Consider the following 19,360-nt stretch of genomic DNA (forward strand, 5'->3'; position numbering starts at 1 on the left):
GCTCCAGGGCTGGCGCTTCCCAGGAAGGCCCCGAAGGCCCACTGTGTGCATCTCGGCCTCACTCGGCCTCAGTAGGGTCACACTGCGAGCCTGAGAATTTGAGGGGCGTTCTCTGCTCCCAGAGCCAGCTCTCAAACGTTTACCAGCACAGCTCGGGGCAGGATCCGCAGCTAATGGCAGCAGGGGTGAGAAAAGCTGAGCTGAAGTTCAGAGCTGGGATAAAGCCAACAGGAATCCCTCACCTTTGTCAAGTTTATTTTATTAAAATATACAGGACTGAGTATTAGTGGATGCTGAGAACAGGAACCACCCTCCCAGGCCGTGGCTGAGGGAGACGCTTCTGCCATGCAGACATGCGGCCGGTCTGGTCCCAGCGCGGGAGGCAGACCCCTCCTGGTTGGGCTGTGCAGCCAGTCTGGCCCCGAGGTCAACGCGGGCAGGGGTGTGGTGGGGACGCTCTCCTGAGGCCTTGGTCTTAGCAGAGTGACACCAGCTGGGAGGGCTGGGCAGGGGGAGAGGGGAGGGAGAAGATCCCTGAGCCAGGGAAAGCTGATGCCCTCCTGGAGGCAGAGGCCCCCAGTCAGCCTGGAGTCTGGAGCCGGCGTCCCTGCAGCTCCGCGGGGGAGGCCACGCTGTGCCCGAATGCCGAGGGGCCTCCACCACACCGCCTTGCCTCTGAGGGCCCTGCTCACCCTGGGGCTGGCCTCCTGGGGCACTCGGGGACTCCCCAGGCCAGCCCTGAGTGGAGCTGGGCTGGCTGCGATGGAATGTATTATGTGGGAATGTTCCTGGAGGGGCCGTGCGGCCTGGGACCAGGTTCCGTCTCGGTGAGGCCCGGGCAGGTGCGAGCAGCGTCTCTCTCCTCCGGGGTTTCTGCTGACCACCCAGCCGCAGGCTCCTCAGCCCTCACCGCTGGCTCCAGCCTTGGGCTGGCACTCTCCATCCCCAGATGGAGGGGACCGCCAAGCAGAGTCCCCAGGGTTTGTGCTTTTGAATGTTGGTCAGCCGGGCTGGGCTTTGGGGCCCTGCTGATCTCAGGCACAGAGCAGACCCCCCAGGCCTCCTCCCTAGGGCCACCGTACTGGGGCTCCTGGCCCGAGCCTCAGCCAGCAGGAGGGCCTGGCCTCTGAGAAGCAGTGTGCTGGGCTCCCACCGGGGCTGCGCCTGAGCTGCTAAGGAATGCTTGTGCTTTTTGTGCAAGGCTGGGGCAAGCCTGGGCAGAGGGACGGCGACACTACTTCAGGAGAGGGGGCTCAGCCAAGCCGCTGGGCCACAGGAGGGGCACTGCAGGAAGAGGAGGGACGCACCCCTTCCCAGGCCCCTCTGAGCTCTGCCCCGGGCTCCCTGGCTGCCAGTCCCTGAACCATGTGCCTCCTCCCGGGACCTAAGAGGACCTTGGAGGGAACAGTCTGTGCTGGAGGGTGTGTACAGCCCCACCCATTGCATTCCCACTGAACCAGGACTAGGACGAGGAAAGGCTCATCCCACCCTGTGGAGGCGCAGAGTGCCCTCGGATTCTCCACCACGACCAGTCCCCAAGCTTGAAATCCCCTGCCTTCCTGCCATGGAGGGAGAATGGGGCCCAGTGGCCCTCACCACCCAGGCTTGCCCCACAGTGGGTGGCCTGGTACCCAGCTCTTCCAGGTCAGTGGAGTGGCAGGGGGTCCTGCGACCCCTAGGAAAGCATTTCCAGAAAGCTGCAGGCTCGGCCTCCATCACCCCTCTCCCCTGCCCCCCAGCTGGTCCCTCTGGGGTCCTGAGGTAAGAGGCTTTCTAGAGGCGTAGGTAGTGGGTAGGGAGTGGCTGTGGGGAGAAGGCCAGGGGAGCCCGGAGCTGACCCACTGTGTGGCAAGAAAGCAGAATGGAGAGCGGGATGAGGTGGGCTCACCGGAGGTTGGACCCTCCCCTGCAGGGGCACTTGAGCCCCTTCCTGGTGACATCCAGCAGCTGGTGGCCTGCAGACCTGCTCTGTCAACCGCTTACCCAGAAGCAGCTTCGCCTCGCTGGCCTGGGGAGGGTTGGTTGGGGCTCCTGGACTCAGCTCCCAGCCAGACTCAGCCCCTCCCTGACCTCTGTCCCCCTCTGCCAGCCCAGATGAATGGCTGTATCTCTGTGTGTGTGTGTGTGTGTGTGTGTGTGTGTAGCAATCTGTTCACTTTTTGCAAATCTATTTTTTAAAAGTTTCTCGGAGGCTGTTCCTGGCAGGATGGAGGTTTCTTGGGGGTGGAGGTGGCCATGGCCATGCACTCCTCCGGACGTGTCCTAGATGACATTCTCAAACAGCTGCATGGAGCTCATGATGTTCTCGTCCTGCGTGGAGAGAGGAAGGGACGCCGGTCAGGTGTTGGGTGGGCTCCAAATCTGACCCCCTTGAGCAGATTTCCGCCAGGGACTCGGAGACTGCACCAACTTCCTGTCTGTCTATCTCATTGGGTGGAGGGGAGCTGGGGGACAGGGAGGTGAAGTAGCTGGTCCGAGGTCCCCAGCTGGTGAGGCACAGCCTGTCTTCAACCCCACTCCTGACTGCAAGCCCGTCTGGGACACGCTGATGAAGGGGACCCCGGCTGGCCTCCAGCAGAGGCGGGGGCTGACCAGGACTGCTCTGGGAGTGGGGCAGTGGAGGTGCTGGAGGCCCAGCGTCCTGCCCCCTGAGGTGCTCTCTGGAAGGGCCAGCAGCAACACTGCAGAGGCTCTGGTGCCTCCCCACAGTGACCCTCTCCCTCCGGCTGGCCCCATGTCTGCCCCTAACTTGAGGCTCTCCAGGGGCAGGGCTGAGGGAGGGTGTGGGGGGAGTGGGGGGATGCTGTGGGCTACAGGGGTGGGTGGGGAGGAGGAGACTCAGACAAGAGGGCAAGTGGAGCTTGGGGCTGCCCAGGAGGTGGCGAGGGGCCAAGGACAGCTGTCACATCCTGGGCTGGCAGGGGTGGGACTGGGGTGAGGGAAGGGGCAGGCGCTGCCAACCACCCACCTCTGTAGCAGAGCCTGTAGAGAACTGTGGCCCGGCCTCCCGTGCCGCCTACCTTCTGACAGGTCTCCAGGAACTCTTCAATGGTCACCACCCCATCCTGGTTCCGGTCCATTTTCTGCAACCCAAGCCACGCCCAAGGTGAGTCTGTGCCCCAGCAGAGACAGCCCTGCCCCTGGCCTGAGGACGCAGAAGTCACAGGTGGATGGATGGGCGGGTGGGGTCCCTCCACTCCGACTTGTCCCCTGTGACTCCTCTGGATCCAGGCCACACAATGAACCCTTCATAGCTACCTCCCAACCGACTGCTGAGGCTCCACGCATCTTCCCCCTGCTCCCCTAGGCCACTTCCCTGAGCCTTCCTGGGCTTGGGTTTCCCAGAATCTGTCCCCACACTCACCTCCCTGAGAGGCAGCCAGGGCAGAGGGAGCAACTGAGTCACAGGACGGCCCATGTCTAGTGGCCCCAGCAAGCGCGAGGCAAAGCCTGCGGCCCCTGTACCCCCATGCATACAGGTGAAGGCCCCCAACCCGCTCCTCTCCCAGAGCATCTTCCTGGAGGAGCCATACAGCTCTCAGGCAGCATGGAGCTCTGGCCCGGGGTCAGCTGCCTCGGGATCCCAGCCCTGGCCCCCAGATGAGGTCCACAGGGCCGAGCGGTGGTGTAGTTCGCTTCTCAGGGGTTCTGACAACCAGCCAGATGGGAGGGGCAAGTTTAACCTCCTCATGAGGAGTGGGGAGGCTTGGAGGGGCAAGGCACTTGCCCGGGGGAGGGGGCCCAAAAGCGAGAGCCCCTTCTCTGCCCGGTTCCTCTCCCTAGACAGGGCTGGCACGCGCTCACCTGGAAGAACCTCTCCACGTGCTCTGCCGGTGTGTCCTCCCGCAGGATGGGGTAGGTGTGGCGGCCCATCATGTCATAGATGGACTTCATGATGGCCAGCATCTCCTGGAGGGGGAGGTTGGCATGAGCCCGCTGCAAGGCTGGGGTGGCTGTGAGGGCCCAAAGGGAGCAGGCGGCATCCAAGAGTGCAGGGCACCTCCAGGCCAGTGAGTGCCAGGCGCCAGACGAGCTGGACAGAGGAGCCTTCCCGCTTCCGGGGCACCCAGAGCGAGCTTCTGACTCCAGGGGAAGCTCATCTCCCAGAGAAGTGGGAGATGGATTATGTGCTTATCTCCAAAATGTGACGATGTAGCAGAAAAAGTGCTTGGACCAAACGAAACCTGTCTGTGGGCCTGTGCGGGAGGGCTCCCATCTCCACCCATGCCTTAAGGGACCACACTGCTTCCTTCACTCGGTGGGGGCCAAGGCCAGGACCTCTGGCTTCTCCACTTAAGTCTCCCCCAGGCCTTCTGTGTCAGACAGGATGACCGGAACACTTGCTGAGCTGGACCGAGATGTGTGGTGCAGGGTACGTGAGCCCACCCTCCACACCTGGGTGTCCAGGACTGAGGGCCCAGGAAAGGAGGAGAGCCCACTGGCTGCTGTCCTGGGGGCCAGTCTCTGGATGGAGAGTGGGAGAAGACAGGAGGGCAGCAGGAGCAGGGAGAGGAAGAGGGGTGGGGGGTACAGCAGCAGGAGGGGAGGAGGGGACAGCCCCTGCCCCCAGCCCCTTACTACCTCTTTGGTGATGTAGCCATCCTTGTTAATGTCGTAGAGATTAAAGGCCCACTTGAGCTTCTCGTGGACTGTGCCCCGCAGCAGGATGGAGAGGCCGACCACAAAGTCCTATGGGGAAAGAGAGGGCGGGGCGTGACAATCCAATCACTGCCCAGGTTCTAGTTCCAGTTGCTGTGTGGCTTCCACTGAAATTCACGTCTCCACAGGCGCAGAGCCTCCCTAAGAGACTGATGGCGTCCATTCAGGTCAGCACAGGACGAGTGTGTGCCCGCGTGTGAGCGCATGCACGAGTGTGCACCTGTGGGTATGCACCTGGGTGAGTGTGTGCACCTGTGTGAGGGTGTGAACCTGTGTGTATGCACCTGTGTGTGCACTGAGTGTGTGAACCTGTGTGCACTCAGTGTGTGAACCTGTGTGTGCACCTGTGTGAGTGTGTGCACCTGTGTGTGTGCACCTGTGTGTGCACTGGGTGTGTGAACCTGGGTGTGTGCACCTGTGTGAGGGTGTGCACCTGTGTGAGGGTATGCACCTGTGTAAGGGTGTGAACCTGGGTGTGTGCACCTGTGCGAGGGTGTGCACCTGGGTGTGTGAACCTGGATGTGTGCACCTGTGCGAGGGTGTGCACCTGGGTGTGTGTGAACCTGGGTGTGAACCTGGGTGTGTGCACCTGTGTGTATGCACCTGTGTGTGTATGCACTGGGTGTGTGAACCTGGGTGAGTGTGTGCACTTGTGTGAGGGTATGCGCCTGTGTGAGGGTGTGAACCTGGGTGTGTGCACCTGTGTGAGTGTGTGAACCTGTGTGTGTGCACCTGTGTGAGTGTGTGAACCTGTGTGTGTGCACTTGGGTGTGTGAACCTGTGTGTGTGCACCTGGGTGAGTGTGTGCATCTGTGAGTGTGTGCACCTGGGTATGTGCACCTGTGTGTGTGTGCACCTGGGTGAGTGCACGCGCATGTGTCTGCATGTGTGTCAGGAGCGGCATGGTAGCTGATACTGAGGTCAGATAAAGACATTCAAATATATATGGTGTCCTAGACCCGTTGAGTGCCGTGCTGCCTCGGGAGACACCTGGGGGTGCTCTGTTAATAAAGGAGGTGCTCTATGTTTAGTCTGCCAAGCATCTGCATGGCAAAGGTGCTTGAAAACTTCTAGCTTAAAAAGCTAGAGGAATGATGCTCAGCTTTTTGTTTGTGGTTTGTTTTTAGAGACAGTCTCAGACGGTCACCAGGCTGGAATGCTGTGGTGCCATCATGGCTCACTGCAGTCCCCAACTCCCAGCCTCAAGCGATCCTCCACCTCAGCCTCCTGAGTAGCTGGGACCCCCTGGAGTAATCCATGCCTGGCAAATTTATTTTATACTGACAGAGATGGTCTCACTATGTTGTCCAGGCTGGTCTCTAACTCCTGGCCCCAAGTAATCCTCCTACCTTGGCCTTCAAAAGTGCTGGGATTTAATCCCAGGGCCACCTTGCCCAACCCTGGTGCTCAACTTTTGAGTCATGACATGCTGCGTGTGGCCATTGCCTTTGGCATGTGACACTTTATTACTAATGTGACAAAATATGACAGTTCAAATGGTTTCCATGTGACAACTTCAACTGTTTTGTTACAGCAGTTGGTAGAAAGCAGGTTTTCCCTCTACCTCTTGGAAGGTTTAAAGGTGAAAGGTCCTCCCAGGCTGCTCGGAAAGAAAGGGGTGAGGAAAGGGCTGTGCCAGCGAAGTGGGATGGAGGACGGTCAGAGTGCAAGGGACAGGGCCATGCACCAAGGCCCTGAGGCCCCTCAAGTGTTAGATTTTCGCGATTGGAGGAAGTTTGTACCATGAGAGAGAAAGACAGAGAAAAGCAATTTGGAAGAACAAAAATTATCCCAGGAGAAAAAATTCGACAACAACTATTAGGTTCAGAGATTAGAAATCTTGCATCACTAAAATAAGAATAGGATGTCATACAAAAGGGGTAACTGGAAAAAAGAAAGAGCTCTTGGAAATTAAAAATAAGAAAGCAAAACGACAGACTTAGAAGAAATGTTGGGAGAGCAAATGGAATCTTCCAGGAAGTGGAATGAGAAGGCAAACAGCTGGAACATAGGGGAGAAAGAGGGTAATGACAGGTGCACTCCAGAGGGGACGATACTGGGACACAGACAGTTTGGGAAGAATGGGAGAAAACGGAGGAGAGCGGGTCGGAGCAATCAGAAAACACGATTTCCCAGACTGGAAGCAGAGATCTCCAGCATCCACCACGTCTTGGCACAATGTGTGAAAACAGCCTGCAGTTTAGTTGCAGGCATAGATCACAGTGAAATTTTAGCAAATTGGGTGCAAAGAGAGGATCCTATAAACTTTCTGAGAGAAAAGCAAAGCCAAACAGAAAAAGTAAAATCAGGTCCCATTCACGGGACAGCGTCAGCAGGGGCACCCGAGGCAGGAGGCCCAGGGCACGATGCCACCCCAGCTCTGAAGGAGAACAGCACCCCCGGGAGAGCTGGTCCCTACAATGGATCAAGCAAGAGTAAGAACAGAATAAAGATACTCCCAAGTGCTCAAAGGCTCCAAAGTTACAGCTCACATCCTCTTTTATAGGAAGTGGCTGGGCGGTGAGCCCCTGAACACACAGAGAGGAAAGCAAGAGAAAGGAAGATCAGGGATCCCAGAACCAGGAGACCAGCCCAGCAGAGTGGGGAGGAAGCCCCAGAGGGCACCAGGCCCCAGTGAGGGTGGAGCCGTGGGAGGCTGGGTGGGGGGGCTCCTCTGGCAGACCCCAGGAGGAAGGGGCAGGGAAAGGACCCTGAGTCCTCCCTGAGGCTCCTCCGTGCTAACCGGGTGCTTTCTGTGTGCTGTGGGGTTGGTATTTCAAATCTGAAAACAAGATTTGAAAACACGGTCTGCTTCCGTGTGCAGAGCCCTCGGCGTGTGGCTCAGAGTGGAGGGGTCCTGTGGTCACAGGGCAGGCGGGGAGCGTCAGTGTGTCCAGCGGGCTCGCAGCATAAAAATAACCCGCGCCGGTTATTGACGAGTTATTATTACCCCGTGCGGCCGGGGCCTTCTGGCCCCATGTGCTTCTCTGTGCTTTCCTGTTAGCTGCCCTTGGCCTGGAAGCCAAGTTGTCGGGATATCGATCAAGCCGGCTCTCAGCAAGGTTTTCCTCCCCAAAGCGGTTTCAGCTTTTCGCCTGCAGCTATTTTTAGAGTCCTGGGTTCCGTAGATGGGGCCTCTCTCCAACGATCCCTTGTGGCGGGGCTGGGAGGAGCCCGGCCGGGCCCCACAGGGAAGCTGTCTGGGTGGGGGACAGGCTTCTCCCTCCGCCAGTGGGTAACTCCAGGCTTCACTCTCAGTGCCCAGCTGGGATGAGCCCTGGAGGCTGTTCCGGCTGGGAAGCTTTCTAGATATTTCTGGCCTATTTTCTGGGTAACAAGGAGTAAATTCTGAAAATGGAGGTCACACATCCCACCATCAGCAAACCAGGCCTCTGGGTTAAGCCCTGATCCCTTTGAAAATGCAAATTCCTGCTGGGTCACTACCACCCGTGTGTGCCTCGGGGGCTCCCTTGACTGGGCAGAAGCTGGATACAAACTCTCAAAAGGAAGAAAAGGCTGAGAACGTGGTACCGGCCCAGCAAAGTCAAACACCCCAGAGCTCACTGGCCCAGGGCCAGCCACATCCACTCGTTCCCAGGGTGACTCACAAGATCCTTCCCACCCAGGACCATGGCTCTCTCGACAGCCCTGAGAGTGACGCCAGGGCAGCGATTCAGCCCGGCAGCCACAGGGGCAGGTCATGTGGGAGGAATCCGCGAGGACCTACCTCAAAGTGGATGGCCCCGTTCCCGTCGGCATCGAAGGCGTTGAAGAGGAAGTGTGCATAGGTGGTGGCATCTGGGGAGGGCAAGGAACAGGCTGGGGTGTGTCGGGGCTGCCTGGTGACCCATCCCCAGGCAACCCCAGCTGGGGGTGCTAACTGTGTCCTGGTTTGGAGTCCCTGTTTTCCATGGGACAGGGGCTGCACCAAGCCTCCAGGATGCAAGGGGCAGCAGGAGGGTCCCCTCCCTCCACACTCGGGACATAGCAGGACTGCCCTGCCTCGGACTCACCTCCCTGAGGGAAGAACTGCGCGTAAATGAGTTTGAAGGTGTCTTCGTCCACCAGGCCCGTGGGACACTCCTGCAGCAGGAAGGCACCCCCTCAGCCCTCAGCCACCCCCAGCTCCAAGCCCGATTCTGCACGGTGCCTGGCTGGCGTCTCTCCACCCCCTTGGAGGCTGCCTGCTGCCCGTGGCACTGCTGAGACCTCCTGGCCTGGGTTGTGGAAGCCCGGGCAGGGGTGGGGTGAGAGGGAGCAGGGGTGAATAGGAAGGGGCTGACTGCTCCCCCATACCCTCTTCCTCTGTACCAGCAGCGGAGACATGGAGAGGGGAGCGTGGCGGCCTCAGTGACGCCCATTCCGGGGCCTGCCCCCGCCAGACAGCTTCCCCCAACACAGAAGCCGCTTCAAGGCCCCTGGGATATTTACTGTGGCACAGAGAAGTTTCCAGGTCTCCCTGGGCCCGGGTCTCCAAGGCCTCTCCCCGGGGAATGGGGAACACTCACATTCTTAAAGCCCCTGTAGAGAGACTGCAACTCCTTCTTGGTGAACTTGGTCTGGGCCTGCAGCTGGTCCAGCCCCTCCGGCTGGTGGCGCACCGCGGACAGCTCCAGCTCACCGTCGCTGCTGTCTGGAGTGGGACACAGATGAGAGAGGGTAAGGCTTGTAGCCCTGCTCCTCCATTGTGCTCTGGTGTGGCCAGGGCATGGGCCAAAATAGTGGGTGGAAGAACTCTCCGTACATGACTACCATGTACAGTCACACAGGCTGTGCACTGCACAAACAGAGGGGGTGTGACTGAGTGGCCCACGCAAGAGCTGCGCCTCTGCTTTCCTGCCCCCAACAGGGCAGGCCTCCCCATCGCAGCCCCTGCAGTGCACCCCCCTGTCAGCTGTACAGTGGGACAAGGTGGGAGCTGCTCTTGTCCTAAAGAGGTGCTGAGTGAGGGCATACAGGAGCGGGAAAGACAGCAAGACAGGCATGAGGGATCCCTGAACTTCAAGATCCAATTCCTAGACCACTTCCTCCATGTGGCCCTCCCTGGACGTCCCCCAGGAATGCAGAGGGTGCCTCCTTGGCCCTCAAAGCCTAAGGCAACGTTGTTCAGCTGCAGTTGGCAGAGGAGCGTTATTCACACCTGGGTAGGAGGCTAGACCTCCAGGGCTGTGGGGGCAGGGATCAGACCTGTCCTTTAAAAACAATACACAAGGCCGGGCGCAGTGGCTCACGCCTGTAATCCCAGCACTTTGGGAGGCTGAGGCAGGTGGATCACGAGGTCAGGAGATTGAGACCATCCTGGCTAACACGGTGAAACTCCGTCTCTACTAAAATACAAAAAACTAGCCAGGCGTGGTGGCGGGCGCCTGTAGTCCCAGCTACTCAGGAGGCTGAGGCAGGAGAATGGCGTGAACTGGGGAGGCGGAGGTTGCAGTGAGCTGAGGTCGCACTACTGCACTCCAGCCCGGGCGACAGAGCGAGACTACATCTCAAAAAAACAAAAAACAAAAAACAAAAAACCCACAAACTTGTTAACTAACCATGGCTACATCTGGTGGGGAGGTGCGATGTCAGGTGATTTTTACTTTTTTATTTATGATTTTAAAAAACATTTTCCTAATTTCTTTTGGTGTGACATGCATCACTTTTACAATGCAAAATAAAGCTAGAGCTGAAACAGCACTGAGTGCCCACCCCTTGCTGAGCAGCACCCTCTCATAGAGATCGCCACCTTCCCACGGACCCAGGACCCACGGGCCCTGCTGCCCCGTTGCCCTGTCTCCCCTGGGCCACACAGAATGGTGGTGATCCATAATCACCCGCATGGCTGGTGCTGGCTGCTGCCTCTCCCACTGCACAGCGAGCTCTTCAGGGGCAGCTGTCCTGCACCGCTCATCCTGTGCCCGTGGTGGCTGGCATGGTGCCGGGCACTGGTCCTGTGCTGAGCTTGCTTCCTACCCAGGCCTCTCCCGAGAGCGTGGCGGGAAAGTCAGCCTGCACTGCCCACTCTTACTAACCACAAGAGCATCCTGAAAGCTGCTCAGCAAGCGGGCTGTTTCTTTGGTCGACACATGCTCCCAGTCTCCAAGATAACTATTTCATACCATCCTTCCCCTTACGTTTCCAGTATCTCCTCTCCCATCCTTACCCTCAGGTTAACTATTTCATACCATCCTTCCCCTTACGTTTCCAGTATCTCCCATCCTTACCCTCAGGATAACTATTTCATACCATCCTTCCCCTTACGTTTTCAGTATCTCCTCTCCCATCCTTACCCTCAGGTTACTTCCCACTTCACTGAGAAGACAGAAGCCATGGAGGAAAACTTCCCCAAGCCCTCACCCCACACCTACTCACCTGCCTGCACCTGGCGCAGACGTCTGCACCCCTGCCTGCTCCGTGGCTGAACTGTGCCTGCTCCCAGCAAAGGCAAACCTGCCTCTTGCAGTGGGTCCCGACCCCTCTCGCCTACTCAGGCAAGTGGTGCCAGCAAGTCTCCCGTTCTTTCCTCATCATCTTGTCCTCTCTTCTGGATCATTCCCACCACCATATAGACATACCGTAGAATCTGGAATCCTTAGTCATATTAAGTACACGCAAACCCTGTAAACCAGCATCCCATGCCAGGCAAGCATCCCACATAGACTCTTCCCCTGCCCGGGGGTACAGGGATCTCAGAGCAACAGCATTTTTGGTGGGAGAGTTGGAGGCAACTCAGGGGTTTACGGCAGGCAAGATGAGTAGGCGAAATACGGAGGCTGCACACTGGGGAGAACTGCCGTGGAGCAGACGTACACAAGGCAGCGTGGATGGATGGATAGTAAGAATCCTTTGATGAAGAGGCAGACTTTTCAGACTAGAAAAGCAAGATCCAACTAGATGCTGTTTACAAGAGGGATACTCCTAATACAAAGATAGATTAAAGCAGGGTGTGTGGCTCACGTCTGTAATCCCAGCACTTTGGGAGGCCGAGGTGGGCGGATCACCTGAGGTCAGGAGATCGACACCAGCCTGGCCAACATGGTGAAACCCCATCTCTACTGACAATACAAAAATGAGCTGGGTGTGGTGGCAGGCACCTGTAATCCCAGCTACTCGGGAGGCTGAAGCAGGAGAATCACTTCAACCCAGAAGGTGAAGGTTGCAGTGAGCCGAGACTGCACCATTACCTGGGTGACAGCGTGAGATTCCATCTCAAAAAACAAAACAAAACAAAAAAACTAAAATGAAAGACTGGAAAAACATTAAGAAAGCTGGATGTTTTATAATGATACAAGGATTAATTCATCAAGAAGGCAGAATAATCTAAAACAGACATCACCTAGTAACAGCTTTAAAATACTTGAAGCAAAAAATTCAGAACTAAAGAGAGAAACAAACAAGTCACAATCATAATTGCAAGATTTTGGCATCCTTTTCCAGTAAATGGTATGACAAGTGACAATATAAAAGGTTTGAAAAACACCATCAACCAATTTGACCTAATTAATATTTATAGAACACTGTATAATTGTAGATGCACATTCTTTTCCAAAGCATATCCTGTGGTTACCAAGATATATCAGATGCTGGAACACAGACTCTCACCACAATGGTATTAAGTTAATATTCAGAACAAGATACTTAGAAAATCTCAAGTATTTGGAAATAAACAATACGTTTCTAATTAGCTCATAGGTCAGAGAATAAACTGCAAGGTGATCACATTTTGAGATATTTTGAATTGAATGATTAAAAAAACAGAGCATATCAAAATTTGCTGGATGCAGGTAAAGCTGGGCTGAGAGGGAAATTTATTGCTTTCAATTCCTTTATTAGAAAAGAAGATAGGTGTAAAAGCAATGATATAAGCTTCGAGAGTCAGAATCTAAAAAATGCAGAGCAAATTAAATTCAAAGTAAACAGAAGAAAGAGCATAATAAAAATAAGAGTGGAAATCAATGACAGGCTGGGTACAGTGGCTCATGCCTGTAATCTCAGCACTTTGGGAGGCCGAGGCAGGTGGATCACTTGAGGTCAGAAGTTCAAGACCAGCCTGGCCAACATGGCGAAACCCTGTCTCTACTAAAAATAAAAAAAAAAAAAAAAAAAAAAAAAATTAGCCAGGTGTGGTGGTGCACGCCTGTAATCCTAGCTACTCAGGAGGCTGGGGCATGAGAATCACTTGAGCCCAGGATGTTGGAGGTTGCAGTGAGCTGAGATCGCACCACTGCACTCCAGCCTGGGCAGCAGAGCAAAACTTGGTCTCAAAAAAAAAAAAAATCAATGACAAATATAAGCATAGCCACAAACTTTGTAATAAAGTCATTAAGAAACTCAAGTCATAGACTGGAAAAAACATATCTCCAGGATATGTATCTGACAAAGCACTCATTTCCAGAACACACAATAAACTTCTACCAATCAACACAATAAGACTAATAACTCAATTTTTTTAAATAGGCAAAAGACAAGGACACGTCACAAAAGAAGATACACAACTGGCCAATAAGCACGGGAAAAGGTACTTCGAAGGACGTACGAGAATTCACGCAGTGATGTGAAACTGGAGTACTGGTGCAGCCGGAGTGGAGCTGCCTCCCTAAGCAACTCAGGTGTTAGCTGGAATCCAGAAAAGCTATGCTTTAGGACTGTGAACCACATCCCTGAGTAAGCGCATGCTCTAGACCCAACGACAAAGTCAAAACAAACCTACTCTAACAGAGCCTAAAATAAAGTCTGTGGAGATCACGTGAGTTGGCCAATACTTTAACTACCCACCAAACTAAAGTTTGTTAGCATTTATATTAAAACAATACAATCCATTCCCTACACGATCCCTTTCACAATGTCCAACATACAACAAAAAATAAAAAGACATAAGAAGCAAGAAAATGTGACCATAATAAAGAGATAAGCAGAATTATTAGACTTCTTTGTTAGAATTATTAGAAAAGAACTTTGAAACAACTATTATCGACACACTGAAAGAAATAAAGAAAGCATAATAGATGAGAATCTTAGTAGAAAAATTAAAAACTATAATAGAACAACAAAATGGAACTTCTAAGCTGGAACCAAACAATACCTAAAATTAAAAATTCACTTGATGGACTGAGTGCAGTGGTTCACGCCTGTAATCGCAGCACTTTCAGAGGCTGAGGAGGTGGATTGGTTGAGCCCAGGAGTTCAAGACCAGCCTGGGCAACATAGCAAGACCTTGTCTCTACAAAAAAACTACCTGGGCGTGGTTGCGTGCACCTGTAGTCTCAGCTGCTTGGGAGGCTAAGGTGGGAGGATCACCTGAGCCTGGGAGACTGGCGCTGCAGTGAGCCATGATCATACCACTGCACTTCAGCCTGGGCAGCAGGGCAAGACCCCATCTCAAAAAAAAAAATTAAACTGAAAAAATTGAAAAAAAAAAAAAAAGAGAGAGAAGACGTAAACTACCAATAACAGGAAGGAAACAAGGGAAATAAGTACTAACTTTCCAGACATTAAAAGGATTAAAAAGGAGATATTATGAATACGTCTTTAGACACAAATTCAACAACTTCTATAAAATGGACCAATTCCTGAAAAATGACAAACTACCCAAATTCATCCCAGGTGAAAAAGATAACCTGAATAGTCCCAAGCAGCATTCTTCATGAACACAGGTGTGAAATTTCTGAACAAAATATTAGCAAATTGAATCCTTTGATGAATAAAAAGGATAATACACCACACCAAGAGGCGTTTTCCAGGAACATGAGGCTAATTTAATATTTGAAAATAAATCAACGTAATCCACCATATTGATAGTCTAAAAAAGAAAAAAATACTAATCATATCAATTGATGCAGAAAAAGCATTTGACAAAATTCAACATCCATTCATTAAAAAGAACTGGGAATTAAAGGGAACTTCCCCACATTAATAAAAGTCATCTACACAGAATCTATAGTTAACGTCATTCTTTTTTTTTTTTTTTTTTTTTGTTGAGAAGGAGTCTCGCTCTGTCGCCCAGGCTGGAGCGCAGTGGCGCCATCTCAGCTCACTGCAAGCTCCGCCTCCTGGGTTCACGCCATTCTCCTGCCTCAGCCTCCCGAGTAGCTGGGACTACAGGCGCCGCCACCTCGCCCAGCTAGTTTTTTTGTATTTTTTAGTAGAGAGGGGGTTTGACCGGGTTAGCCAGGACGGTCTCGATCTCCTGACCTCGTGATCCGCCCACATCGGCTTCTTCCTAATGGTAAAAAACAATGTTTTCCCCACAAGCAAAAAGGTCAATATACAAAAATCAATCACATTTCTATAGATCAGTAATGAACAATTCGAAATCAAAATTTAGGCAAAGGTGTCTCCTGAATTTCAGTGGCAGTAAGATCCAAGATCCTTGCTCCGGTCTCTTTTATCTGTTTTGGAGCTAAACAGGGAGAGGGAAGGATGGTGGGGGCTTTTGGTGCTACCTGGAAGCTGAAGGACAGTCAGAACTCTGATGACTACAGGGAGGGTCTTCAAAGATGTAGGCTTTGCCACTGGGCAGGTGGAAATGTGACCAAACCAACAGTGATTATCAGTAGGAGGGAGACAAAGTGGTGACCAGGACTCAAAGCAAATTCAATCACACAGAGAAACCAGGGCTGCTGACAGACACCGTACACTGTTAGAGTACGTCTGCTGTTAGTCTGGATGGAGACAAACGTGTCCACAGACAGAAACGGGATGGCGAAGACACAAATTTTGTAAGAGAAATGAAGGATGGCAAAATGGTTATGACTCCCACTTAATTTTTTTTTTTATTTCCATAGGTTTTTAGGGAACAGGTGGTGTTTGGTTACATGAGTAAGTTCTTTAGTGGTGATGTGTGAGATTTTGGTGTACCCGTCACCCCGGCAGTATACGCTGAACCCAATTTATAGTCTTTTATCCCTCACCCCCCTCCCACGCTTTTCCCAGAGTCCCCAAAGTCCATCGTGTCATTCTTATGCCGTTAGATCCTCACTTTTGGTGACATAGTTGCTGTTTGCCACTATGAGCAGGCATAGAAAACTACGTGGCCGGGAACTGGAGAAGATCTTCAGTTTTTCTGTTTACTCAAGTCTCAGGGTTATGCTGCTGTTACAGCACAGCTGATCACTAATTCGTTATCCTTAGCATGGAGGTAGAAAACGGTGACTTAAAAACTTGTTACTCCAAGCAACTAGCCTAGTTTGTCCTGCAACTTTATCATGTTTTATAATTTGCATTCAAATGTTAAGTCACAGGCCAGGCACGGTGGCTCACGCCTGTAATCCCAGCACTGTGGGAGGCTGAGGCGGGTGGATCACCTGAGGTCAGGAGTTCGAGACCAGCCTGGCCAACATGACGAAACCCTGTCTCTACTAAAAATACAAAATGTAGCCGGGCGTGGTGGCAGGTGCCTGTAATCCCAGCTACTTGGGAGGCTGAGGCAGGAGAATCGCTTGAACATGGGAGGCGGAGGTTGCAGTGAGCTGAGATTGTGCCATGGTACTCCAGCCTGGGCAACAAGAGCGAGACTCCATCTCAAAAAAAAAATTAAGTCACTTTTTTATATAAAGAAGTGAATGGATTTTGTAATTTCCTTTGGAATGCAAATCAAATGAGAATAAAAATCTTACACACAAATAAAAAAACCCAAAACTTAACAATACCATTTACAATTGCTCATCTCACAAATGAAATACTTAGGTATATATCTTGCAAAACATGTATATAATCCATATATGCCAAAAACTACAAAATGCTGATGAAAGAAATCACGGAGGATTCAAATGAGGGAAGAAACATAACTATGTTCATGGACTGAAAGGCCCAGTGCTACAAAGATGCCAATTATTTCCAAAATGATCTACAGATTTCACACAATTCCTACCAAAATCCCAGCAAGAGTTTTTTGTACATACAGATAACATACTCTAAAATTTATCTAGAAAGACAGAGGAACTAGAATAGCTAAAATAATTTTGTGAAAGAAGAATAAAGATATTGGTTTTTTATGTTTATTATTTTATTTTATTTAAGACAGAGTTTGGCTCTGTCACCCAGGCTGGAGTGCAGTGGCATGATCTCAGCTCACTACAACCTCTGCCTCCCGAGTTCAAGTGATTCTCGTGCCTCAGTCTCCCGAGTAACTGCAACTACAGGCACACACCACTCGTGCCTCAGTCTCCCGAGTAACTGCAACTACAGGCACACACCACCACACCTGGGTAGCTTTTGTACTTTTAGTAGAGACGGGATTTCACCATGTTGGCCAGGTTGGTCTCAAACTCCTGACCTCAGGAATTCCTGAGTGATCTGCCTGCCTCAGCCTCCAGAAGTGCTGGGATTACAGAAATATTGTTAAATAAAAAGGTAAGCACAGACTGGGAGAAAATATTACATTTGCAAATTGCATATCTGACAAAGGATATACAGAATACATAAAGAAGTCTCAAAACTCCGCAGTAAGAAATCAAAGGACTCAAATTAGTAAACGTCAAAAAACCTAATCAAACACTTTAGAGGATACAGGGCTGGTAAATAAGCACAAGAAAGAGGATTGGCATCATTTTCCATTAAGGAAATACAAATCAAAACCTCAATGAAATGCTAATATATACCCACCAGAATCACTTGCATAACAAATACTAACAACGTCGGGCGCCTGCGGTGGGGGGATGCAGAGCAACAGGAACCACTCTATGTTGCTGGCAGGAGAGAGACGCTGGCAATCAGCTTGGCACTTTCTTATAAAGAGGCTTTTCCCAGAAGACCCAGCAATCCCATTTCTGGTTATTTACCCAAATGAAATGAAAGCTACTATATTCAACTTCAGGCAAATGCTTAGAGCAATTTTATTCAAAATTGCCCCAAACTGTAAATAACCCAAATGCCCTCCAACCGGTGAGTGGATAAGCTATGGTACATCACACAAGGAAAGGTACTCAGCAGCAATACGGAACAAACTCCTGACACACGCAAAACGTGAATGAATTGCACAGGCAATGACGTGAAAGAGTCCAGACTCCAGAGGCAAATCATGTCTGAAACATGTATGGGACAGTCTGGAAGAGAAAAAATTACAGAAAATTAGGCCGGGCGCGGTGGCTCACGCCTGTAATCCCAGCACTTTGGGAGGCCGAGACGGGCGGATCACGAGGTCAGGAGATCGAGACCATCCTGGCTAACACGGTGAAACTCCGTCTCTACTAAAAAATACAAAAAACTAGCCGAGCGAGGTGGCGGCGCCTGTAGTCCCAGCTACTCGGGGGGCTGAGGCAGGAGAATGGCGTAAACCTGGGAGGCGGAGCTTGCAGTGAGCTGAGATCCGGCCACTGCACTCCAGCCTGGGCGACAGAGTAAGACTCCGTCTCAAAAAAAAAAAAAAAAAAAAATTACAGAAAATTACAGGGGAAGAGAACAGATCAGTGGCTGCCTGGAGGCTGACTACCAAAGAGGCAGCGTAAGGCCATTTTTTGTGGTGATGACATTGTTCTATATCTCAGCCAGGAGTGGTGGTGTGTGCCTGTGGTCTGACCTCTCAGGAGGCTGAAGAGCGAGATGCGTGAGTCCTGGAGTTCAAGGCTGCCGTGAGCTATGATCACACTACTGCACTCCAGCCTGGGCGACAGAGACCCCATCTCCAAAAGTAAGTAAATAAAAATAAAAATTAAATTAACATAAATTGTTCTACATCTTGATTGTGGTAATGGTTACATGACTATGCATGTATCAAGATTCATGGAACTAGACAGCCAAAAAGGTAAATTTTACATTAACTTAAATTAGAAAAAATTAGAATACTTAGCTAAGAGGAGGAGGGAAATGGGGGCGTAAAAGAGGAAAAACAAATGAGAGGCCATAAATGGGTCAAGGCTGATGGTACCCCACGAACCGCAGAGTAGGATGGACTTAATCCTCTTTCCCGAGGACCAAGAAACAAAGTAAGATGAAAACTCCAAACCTGCCGCTATTTCTTTTTTTTTTTTTTTTTTTTTTGAGACGGAGTCTCGCTCTGTCGCCCAGGCTGGAGTGCAGTGGCCGGATCTCAGCTCACTGCAAGCTCCGCCTCCCGGGTTCACGCCATTCTCCTGCCTCAGCCTCCCGAGTAGCTGAGACTACAGGCGCCCGCCACCTCGCCCGGCTAGTTTTTTTTTTTGTATTTTTTAGTAGAGACGGGGTTTCACCGTGTTCGCCAGGATGGTCTCGATCTTCTGACCTCGTGATCCGCCCGTCTCGGCCTCCCAAAGTGCTGGGATTACAGGCTTGAGCCACCGCGCCCGGCCAACCTGCCGCTATTTCTTCCATTAAAAACAACAAAACTCCTTCACCGTATTCTCCCCAAGCCTTTTTCTCTCCTCCTGTAACTCCCTGCCTTCCTCTCTTCCTGTTCTCCCTCGAACTTTCCACTCCAAGAAAACTGCTCTTACAAGGATCGTGGATGATCTCCATGTGGTCAATATCGTAATTTTGATTAAAACATGGCATAAGGGGCCAGGCGCGGTGGCTCATGCCTGTAATCCCAGCACTTTGGGAGGTCCAGACGGGTGGATCACCTGAGGTCAGGAGTTCAAGACCAGCCTGGCCAACATGGCGGAACCCTGTCTCTACTAAAAATACAAAAATTATGTGGGCACAGTGGCGCATGCCTGTAATCCCAGCTACTTGGGAAGCTGAGGCAGGAGAATCGCTTGAATCCTAGTGGCGGAGGTTTCAGTGAGCTGAGATCGTGTCACTG

At 52.0% G+C, this 19,360-nt stretch overlaps 1 protein-coding gene across 3 annotated transcripts in view; it reads right to left on the bottom strand.

The window, feature by feature from the left end:
- Nucleotides 1–234: 234 nt before the first annotated feature.
- KCNIP3 (potassium voltage-gated channel interacting protein 3) overlaps nt 235–19,360 on the bottom strand; it is a 96,736-nt gene continuing 77,610 nt past the window's right edge. For 2 of the 3 annotated variants that reach the window (XM_025353821.1, XM_025353824.1), the window contains 7 exons: nt 9,168–9,292; nt 8,673–8,742; nt 8,387–8,457; nt 4,582–4,689; nt 3,805–3,909; nt 3,021–3,083; nt 235–2,310 (listed from right to left, as the gene is read on the bottom strand). In XM_025353821.1, coding sequence (XP_025209606.1) covers nt 2,263–2,310; nt 3,021–3,083; nt 3,805–3,909; nt 4,582–4,689; nt 8,387–8,457; nt 8,673–8,742; nt 9,168–9,292 — 590 coding nt within the window. In that variant the 3' untranslated portion in view covers nt 235–2,262. The remainder of the gene's footprint in view (nt 2,311–3,020; nt 3,084–3,804; nt 3,910–4,581; nt 4,690–8,386; nt 8,458–8,672; nt 8,743–9,167; nt 9,293–19,360) is intronic. The other variant, XM_025353823.1, reaches the window with a different exon arrangement.

This window comes from Theropithecus gelada, chromosome 13 (assembly GCF_003255815.1).
Source record: "Theropithecus gelada isolate Dixy chromosome 13, Tgel_1.0, whole genome shotgun sequence".
NCBI classification, from domain to species: domain Eukaryota; kingdom Metazoa; phylum Chordata; class Mammalia; order Primates; family Cercopithecidae; genus Theropithecus; species Theropithecus gelada.